The sequence below is a fragment of the Rhincodon typus genome, chromosome 45 (genome assembly GCF_021869965.1).
Source record: "Rhincodon typus isolate 14 chromosome 45, sRhiTyp1.1, whole genome shotgun sequence".
Taxonomy (NCBI): Eukaryota; Metazoa; Chordata; class Chondrichthyes; order Orectolobiformes; family Rhincodontidae; genus Rhincodon; species Rhincodon typus.
The window spans coordinates 1,447,603-1,457,016 of record NC_063376.1 but is presented as its reverse complement, the minus strand read 5'-3'; the positions used below and the strand labels follow the sequence as shown (position 1 = coordinate 1,457,016).

Sequence of the window (9,414 nt, the reverse complement as noted above, 5' to 3'; positions counted from 1 at the left end):
CCCCCTTCCCCTCGCCCCCGTGCCCTGCTCCCTTCCCCTCGCGCCCTCGCCCTCGCCCCCTCGCCCTCGCCCCCTCGCCCTCGCCCCCTTCCTCTCGCTCGCTGACATGCCCCTGGGTTTACCCCATTTGCAGATGATGACTCTTGGGGCCTGGTTACCTGTTACTGCCAAAAGCCGTTTGCAGGCAGGCCGATGATCGAGTGTAACCAGTGCAACACCTGGATCCACCTGTCCTGCGCCAAAATCCGCAAGTCTAAAGTCCCCGACGTCTTTCTCTGTGAGAGATGCCGAGATGGGAAGAAGTCAAATGCGAGCCGGAAGAAAGTTCCCTGAAGCAAAAGTTTCGCTCAGTGACTCGCCTGGACGCAGCATAAATAAGAAAAACAACAAAGCCAGGGAATGGAAACGCATGGGAAACGAGGAGGAAACTGCAAGGTCGATGAAAGAAACCTTGGGAATCGAGGGTCGGGGTTGGGGAGGGTGAGCGGGAAATGAAACCAGTAAATAATGTGAGGGCCTCTTCACGTTGTAAGGTGCTGGCTGAAGGTGACTGCTTGTTTTTAAGAGTGGGTCTCAAACCAGCTCAGGCTGTCTTCGCTGCATTCCGCCTCTGGGTGAGTGGAGTCTGGATGACACAGGGGAATGGGAGATTCCCCTTGCTGGGTTACAGTTTGGAGGAATGGTCCTTATTCCCCAGCAGCTCCGATCCGCCCTCAGAATTACTGCAAAGCGAAAAGTAAAGCTGTCTCAATGTTTGAGAAGAGAGACAGTGTGGGTTCACTGGTGCCTAGCGCTGGAGTTTGGAGATTGATTGGTTTGAGATGGCCTGCTGGGGTAAGAGAGTATCCCCATCTGAACACTGAGCCCTGCAGCAGCCATGTGAGGACAGGACTGCTGATGGAAAAAACCCGTTGCCGTATTTATGGACATTTTGCTTTGCTGTTCAGTTTGTCTTTTGTTTTTTAAATACCTGTTTTAAAGAGGAGCCTCGGGTTTCAGTGCAGGACGGTGGCACAGTCAGCAGGTTTGAGCAGTGGCGGGTCTCCGGGCGTTTTCACTGTAGATTCGGGACTTTATCCTCCTACAATCCCGACCTGTGGTACTGTTTGTTTCCTCGCTCCGTGGTTTCCCGGAGCGTAGTGGCAAGGAACATCTGTGTCTGACTCCTTCCTGAGACACCGGAATGCCTCCAGGAAACAAGTACGAGACTGTCCAGTCAGAAGTTAGATTATTTTTTAAGATGAGGGATTTTAAAGCAGATTATAATGGCCGTCCATTTCAGATAGTACCCCCCTGTTGCATCTGCCTCTCTGGGGTCCTCCCTCGTTCACGTGGAATGGGTATTTTCCACGTGTTTCGAAAGGAGCAATGATTTTATTCTTATTCCCTGTATGAAGGTGCTGGACAATGCCCAGGGCCACAGTCCAGTTTTAAACAGCAGAATGTGGAGATTGCTGTCGGAAGTGTTAAACTTGCACGTTTGTGTTTTTATATTAAAAAGTCGCAAGAGCCGTGTATTTGGAAGTCGGGGGCAGGTGTCCACACTGAATCACAGCACAGCTGAATGTTTGGAAAGGGGAGTGCTGGGCGCTTAATGATGTGACAGGGTCAGGGGGGTGGGAAATCTAGCCATTTGTCTGCTCGTCCATTCAGGTGGCTAAATATTGCAAAGTTTTAACAATTCCCTTCTGGCCATCCGATTGTAAATGACAAGACTGGTGGCTAAGATTCGCCCCAGTTGTTTAGGATTGAGATGAGTGGTAGGTTTCTGAAGCTATGCCCTGCTATGTTTGGGAGCCAATGCTCAGAATGGCTCTCCACTGCTGGAAACCACCCAGATAGGTAAAGAAAAGGGTCAGCGCTGGCCATACAGCCCTCCTGACACACGTGCACACGTTTAAACCCAGCCTCAGATGTGATCATCGCAGGCAGTGAATGTCTGTTAAGGCCAGGTTGGCAATAACGCATCCCGTGTTTTTAAATGTTCAGCACTCTGGAGCACTTCTGTTGCATACTGTTCCATCTCAGCTGTGCGCTTGGAGGAGTTTAAAGATCAGAAGGGTTCCACTGTCCCTGCCCTGTGTGCTGTACAGCTGTCCAGGTAATGGGCAGAAACTTAAAAACAACACGAAACAGATAAGTTCAAACATTATACTCAGGACTCGATGTTTTGGAGAATAATCTGAAACAATAACTGTCAAAATTGTAGTAATGCACATCCTGTAAATATTTAAACTTTGTGCCTGTGCAGATCAAGGGGATAATCCCAGCAATGATTCACCCAGCAGTGTAGATAATCTGTGGCTCCTTTATTGCTGCACTATGACTGCTTTAACTGGGATTGTGTGTATCTGCCTGTCTGTCTGCACGGGGTGGGGGGTGGGGGTTGTCTATCAAGCCGTCTGCCTTTTTATTGCTGTCTTGATGACTGAATGTAGCACTGAGTTTAGGTCTGTCTCCCAGGGCGTGAGGCAGAGTGTGGTGCACAGTTAACAGGCCTAACAGGGCAAGTTCTGTGGTAAAGGTTGTGAGTGAGAGCTGCTGGAGTTTTGTTGGTCATTTGTGTTGCCCAAGTGGGAGCCTGGGCCACGCTGCCACAGCACATGGTCCTAGTTTCAGTCCCCAGCTGCGTGCCCTCACTGGTCTGGGTTGTTCGAATTCACCTGAGGATCTCTTGGGGCCTGAATCCTGTTGAGTCCCAGAGTGCAGAGCTAGTGCCAGAAGCTTGGACCGAAACATATTTTTGCAAAAGTGAATGTAAATAAGTGTCTCAAATATTTGAAAGTGAGGGCAGAGGGGGAGCAGATTTGAATAAACGATTTAGTCATTTTTTTTGAAGAAAATAAAACTGGTTTGGTAACCAAGGTGTGTTGGTATTGTTTCTGCATGTTCTCTGCTTCCGTTATGGTCAGCTGCAGCTTCATATCAGACAAGCTTTTACTGTGGCCGTGATCTAATAGTGGCTGTCTACAATTCCCCTACATCTTGGGTCATTGTGCCTCTTCCTTCCATTGCTTATAGGAACCTTCTGTTTTCAGTTTCAGGAAACAACTATTCTTGGGCTTTTCTTTTTGATTCTTTCATAGGATATGGGTGTCAGTGGTGAGGCTGAGTCCTAATGGACTAACCCCCACACCTTAACCTCCCCCCCCCCCCGCATCCTTCATGTCCCAAAAAAGAAAATAAGCTCGTACTCTGAAGGAAGTATTGCAAATTTGCTTAATTTGTTCATTGACTTCAGGCATTAGAAAGGCACAAAACGCAATAAATTGCCTTGAAATCGACTTACTGGTTATCATTGGTTAGTCAGTTAGTTAATCTGTGTTAAAGTAGAATGTGCTAGTGTTTCTAATTCCACTGTCTCTTCATGCTACTCTATCAGCCTATCATAAAGTCATACAGCTCGGTCCAACCAGCCCACGCCGACCATATACCCAAACTAAATTAGTCCTACCTTCCCGCGCTTGGTCCATATACCCTCCAAACCTTTTCTATTTGTGTATTTATCCAAATATCTCTTTAAATGTTGTATCTGTAACCACATCCACCACTTCCTCAGGAAGTTCATTCCACACGCAAATGACTCTGGTTTAAAAAACATTGTCCAACTTTTTTTAATGTCTTTCTCCTCTCACCTTAAAAATAAGTCTTGAAATCCCCTCACCCTAGGGAAAAGACACCCACCTTTCACCCTATCTATACGCCTTGTGAAATTATAAACCTCTAAGCTTACCCTTCAACCTCCTACACTCCAGTGGGAGAAAAAAAAAGTCCCAGCTCCTCCTCAAAACTCACACCCTGCATTCCTCTACTTCTATTCCTTTTCGCCTGGTGTGTCTATCAAACTTACTCTTGAAGGTATATCATTACTCAACAAGTTGGGGAGGCAATGGCTTTATCGCTAGCCTCTTCATCCAGAGACCCAGATGATGTTTTGGGGAACAGGGTCCGAATCCTGCCACGGCAGATGGTGGGATTTGAATTTGATAATAACCTGGAATTAGGAGTCTTCTATGACCATGAAGCCATTGTCAATTGTCAGGAAAACCCATCTGGTTCACTAATTCCCTTCAGGGAAGGAGATCTGCAATCCTCACCTTGTCTGGCCTACAGGTGACTCCAGACCCATACTAGTGTGGCTGACCCTCAACTGTCCTCTGAAATGGCTCCTTAGTTCAAAGGTAACTAGGCATAGGCAATAAATGCTGACCAGCCACTGATGCCCATGTACTGCAATGTGAGATCTCAAACTGAAACCTGGCTTGGTAGAGCACTTTTCTAACATCATTGCTGATGAGGTGGGTCATTTGCAAGCATACAATGCAGCAGATTTAGGTTTAACAATAAATCAGAAGCTTTTGTTCCAAAAGAAATGAAGGTAAAACAATATAAACTGAACTATTTACATATAATACAAATGTGAAAGTTTCAAAATGTGGTAAAATATAATCTTGTTGATCCCAAATGCCCTCCTTTGCAGCTCTCACACCAGAGAGATTCCCTTTTTCACATTTATGAGCCTTACATGTAATTTCAGTAGTTCCATTGTGAGAATCTGAAACTCCTGGTCCAGAAATTCCAAACAGTTTCTTGAACTGAAGTAAGATGTGTCTGAACAGCCCAAGCTAGCTTACTTTCTTAGGAGCAAGTGTTTTATGTACCCAGCATCAGCCAAGACTGACCCAATCTGAAACGCAAAAGCTTTTTTCTTCCCAAACTATGGGTGTTTCCCCAAAGCTCAAAAACAAACCTTCCAGAATCTTCTATTTGAAAGCATAACTGTTTGTTGGCATGTGACCTCCCAATGAAAGTAAAATCTCTCCAGGAAGTTTTCTTGATGCTGTTTTGAAATCGATCACCGCAGCTACAGAAATGCAATTTATAATTATTAAGCTCGTTCAGAAACATATGAAAGCTGTATGCCACTAGATTGAAATTCACAAATCCAAAATAAGCAGTACATATATATATATGGATCACACACCTCACTTCACAAAGCTCATCCCCTCATTTGCCACATTTCTGGAGAAAAGAGTCTCACTTTGTTCGGTGTCTCCTGATAGCAGAATATTCACCCTCGGAAATGAGTGTTGAGGTCACCTCTGATGATGTAGACCTCCCTGTATTCTGTAGTGGAGTGTCTTGCTGTGATTGCACACAATGCCTTGTGACTATATCTTGTTTGCCCTGATGTAAAGGGGTTATTCCTTCAACAGCATTATATAGGCCGATTGCAAACACCACATGGCATCTTTCAAATATTTACCTTTTGGATGCTATTAAATATATGGGAGGCAATGGCCTAGTGGTATTATCACTGGACTATTAACCCAGAGACCCAGATAATGTTCTGAGGACCTGGGTTTGAATCTCACCACGGTAGATGGTGGAATTTGAATTCAATAAATATCTGGAATTAAGAGTTTAATGATGACCATGAATCCATTGCCGATTGTTGGGAAAAACCCATCTGGTTCACTAATGTCCTTTAGGGAAGGAAACTGCCATCCTTACCTAGTCTGGCCTACATGTGACTCCAGACCCACAGCAATGTGGTTGACTCTGAACTGCTCTCTGGGCAATTAGGGATGGACAATAAATATTGCCTAGCCAGTGACGTCCTCCTCCCATTAACGAATAAAAAAAAATTATCATCTCCACCACCAAAGATGTACTCCAAATCTCTCCTTCTCATCATTTGGATACCTAGAATCATTTCAATGTATTTGCTGCTATCCTGCCAATCAGATTTTGCATTTGTAAATGCACCTTCTACATAAGGTCTCTCCGCTATAAGAAAAATGTTAAACTTGAAAGAGTGCAGAAATGATTTGCAAGGATGTTGCTGCGGTTTGCGGGGGGTGGTGTTTGACTGCGGCAAGAGGCTGAAGAGGTGACCTTATGGAAGTTCACAAAATCGTTAAGGGCATTGATACGGTGAATAATCAAGATCTTTCTCCCAAGGGTAGCAGAGTCCAAACCTAGACAGCATGAGTTTGAGGGGAAAGATAGAAAGGGACCCAAGGGGTAACACTTGCACACAGATGGTGGTGAATGTATGGAATGAGCTGCCAGAGGAAGTGGTGCAGGCTGGTACAATTGCAACATTTAAAAGGCATCTGGATGGGTACATGGATAGGAAGGGTTTAGAGGGATAAGGGCCAAATGCTGGCAAATGGGATGAAAATTTAGGAAATCTGGTCAGCATGGATGAGTTGGACCGAAGGGTCTGTTTCCAGGGTCCGGGAGCCATTGGCAGTATCTACCGTCTCCTTTCCCCTGGGGCCCGGAGCACGTCATGTGTGAACCTTTTTTATTCACTCGTGGGCGTCGCAGGCTGGGCCAAGCATTTATTGCCCTGTCCCTAGTTGCCCCCCTTGAGAAGGTGGGGTTGAGCTGCCTTCTTGAACCCCTGCAGTCCATGTGCTGTGGGTTGACCCACAATGTCCCTTAGGGAGGGAATTCCAGGGATTCTGACCCAGCGACACTGAAGGAACAGGGATATATTTCCAAGTCAGGATGGGGAGTGGCTCGGAGGGGAGCGTGCAGGGGATGGTGTTCCCTTGTACCTGCTGCCCCTTGTCCTTCTGGATGGAAATGGTCGTGGGTTTGGAAGGTGCTGCCTGAGGATCTTTGGTGAATTTCTGCAGTGCATCTTGTAGATGGTACACACTGCTGCTACTGAGCGTCGGTGGGGTAGGGAGTGGGATGTTTGTGGATGTGGTGCCAATCAAGTGGGGGCTGCTTTATCCTAGATGGTGTCGGGCTTTCTGAGTGTTGTTGGAGCTACCCCCATCCAGGGCAAGCGGGGAGTATTCCATCACCCTCCTGACTTGTACCTTGTAGATGGTGGGACAGGCTTTGAGGAGATAGGAGGTGAGTTACTCGCCACTGTATTGCTAGCATCTGACCTGTTCTCGCAGCCACTGTGTTTGTGTGGCGAGTTGAGTTCAATTTCTGGTCAATGGTAACCCCAAGAATATTTTGATAATGGGGAATTCAGTGATGGTAACACCATTGAATATCGGTGGGGGGTGGGGGCGATGCTTAGATTGTCTCTTATTGGAGGTGGGCATTGCCTTGTGCAGACATTACTCATCACTTGTCAGCCCAAGCCTGGATATCGTCCAGATCTTGCTGCATTTGAACACGGATTGCTTCAGTATCTGAGGATTCGCGAATGGTGCTGAACATTGTACAATCATCTGTGAACATTCCCACTTCTGACCTTATGATGGAGGGAAGGTCATTGATGAAGCAGCTGAAGATGGTTGGGCCTAGGACACTACCCTGAGGAGCTCCTGCAGAGATGTCCTGGAGCTGCTCTCCAACAACCATGACCATCTTCCTATGTGTCAGGTGCGACTCCAACCACCGGAGCGTTTGCCCCCTGATACCCATTGATTCCAATTTTGCTAGGGCTCCTTGATGCCTCACTCGGTCGAATGATGTCAAAGGGCTGTCAATTTCACCTTTTGCTTGATGGGACTCACGGCCAAGACTGCGCAAGATTTTCCTACTGGGGAGGGGATAGCACGGGCACATTGAGGGGAGGGTTCCGTGGCGACATGACCAGACCCCTTTGCCGTGCCAGGGACGGATTGGACATGTAAGATCAGGCAGTATGATTGCGGGAGACCCCTGTACCTTCATCCTCTCTTGCCATGGACTGGGAGAGCTGACCGTCCTCACAATTAGATAATTGGCCTGACCTGCCCAGGATTAAGGTTCACTGCTGCTTATTTAACTTGGCAGAAGATGCCGGGGAAGTGTGTGGGGGGGGGGGGGGGGGGGGGGGGAGGGGGGGAGGTGGTGGTGGATGTGTTGCTAAAAATAGGCCAAGGCACCCAGATCGAGCCTAATATCTGGCTGTGATTTGGAGACGTGATGATCGCTGTGATGAGGATAAGGACGGATCTTCCTGCACTGGGCTGCTCTCTGGCCTTATCTGTCGCTTTTAATTGCTGACCTTACTCACTGAAATGAGACCCAATTAGGCGCAAATTGAGGTGGGCCCTCGGGATGGATGCACAAACCGTCAGGAGAATGGAGCCCAGACGATTGACAGACTGTCAACACGAGGCTATATTTATCCTGTTTCGTGCTGGGAGCCACATCCGTGCACCAGGCACCGATACACACACGTCCCTGGGAGCATTGAAAACGTGTTGTTCTAAAGGCTGCACCCCTCCTTGTTTAAAAGCTCTCTCTTCCTGCAATTAAGCATACACTCAGGAGGCATCATCTGGGCAGGAGGTCAATTACAAATCACTCGGGACATTGGCAGCAAACAGGAATCTCCGAGGAGAACAAAAGAGAAGAAAGGGAGGCATAAACTTGGGGTGTCTGAAAATTAGCACCCGCCCAAGATACCGATCGCAACGCGCCTTTGGGAGGGAGTCATTTAAACTGCTCGGAACAATCAGAGATGGAACAGATCTGGCAAAGCCCTACCACCCAGGGAGAGACAGCTGTGCGTACAGTCTAGGACACTGGAGTCTTCCCATTCTCTGTCCAGCACTTGCATTCTGTCCCTGCGCAGTGGTCAAGTGGCCAAAACAGACTCTGCGCCTTCACCCAAGTGACTGCCTCACGGAGTCCGTGAGTGTTTCACGGCCAAGATTTTGCGTTTCCTGACCAGCTTACCCAAAACCCAAATGTCCCGAAAATTCATGATACACTTGTTCAAAATGTACTAACCGTTGTAATGTCAGCATTGGTACACAGTGAGCTCCAACAGAAATGTAGTGACCGTGTCCTGATCAGCTGTTTTCTGGAGATGTTAGCTCAGGGTTTACTATTGGTCCCAAAGTCACCAGGAGGGAACTCACACCTGCTCATTCACAGTCATTTGACCCTCCGACAGTGCTGCGCTCCCTCAGCGCATACCCTCCGATAGTGCGGCACTCCCTCAGCGCTGACCCTCCGACAGTGCGGCACTCCCTCAGCGCTGACTCTCTGACCGTGTGGCACTCCCTCAGCGCTGACCCTCCAATAGTGCGGCATTCCCTCAGCGCTGACTCTCCGACAGTGCGGCACTCCCTCAGTGCTGACCCTCCAACAGTGGGGTGCTCCCTCAGAGCTGGCCCTCCAACAGTGCAGCACTCCCTCAGCGCATACCCTCCGACAGTGCGGCACTCCCTCAGCGCTGACCCTCCGACAGTGCGGCACTCCCTCAGCACTGACCCTCCGAGAGTGCAGTGCTCCCTCAGTGCATACCCTCCGACAGTGCGGCACTCCCTCAGCACTGACTCTCCGACAGTGCGGCACTCCCTCAGGGCTGACCCTCTGACAGTGGGGTGCTCCCTCAGCACTGACCCTCTGACAGTGTGACACTCCCTCGGCAATGACCCTCCAACAGTGCAGCGCACCCTCAGCGCTGACCCTCCGACAGTGCGGCGCTCCCTCAGCACT

At 48.4% G+C, this 9,414-nt stretch overlaps 1 protein-coding gene across 1 annotated transcript in view; it reads left to right on the top strand.

The window, feature by feature from the left end:
• The window catches only part of LOC109924045 (PHD finger protein 23), an 8,592-nt gene extending 5,732 nt beyond the window's left edge, over positions 1-2,860 (top strand). The window contains exon 3 of the mRNA XM_020524065.2: positions 134-2,860. Within this exon, the coding sequence (XP_020379654.2) occupies positions 134-333 (200 nt within the window). The 3' untranslated portion in view covers positions 334-2,860. The remainder of the gene's footprint in view (positions 1-133) is intronic.
• The last annotated feature ends 6,554 nt before the right edge of the window (positions 2,861-9,414 follow it).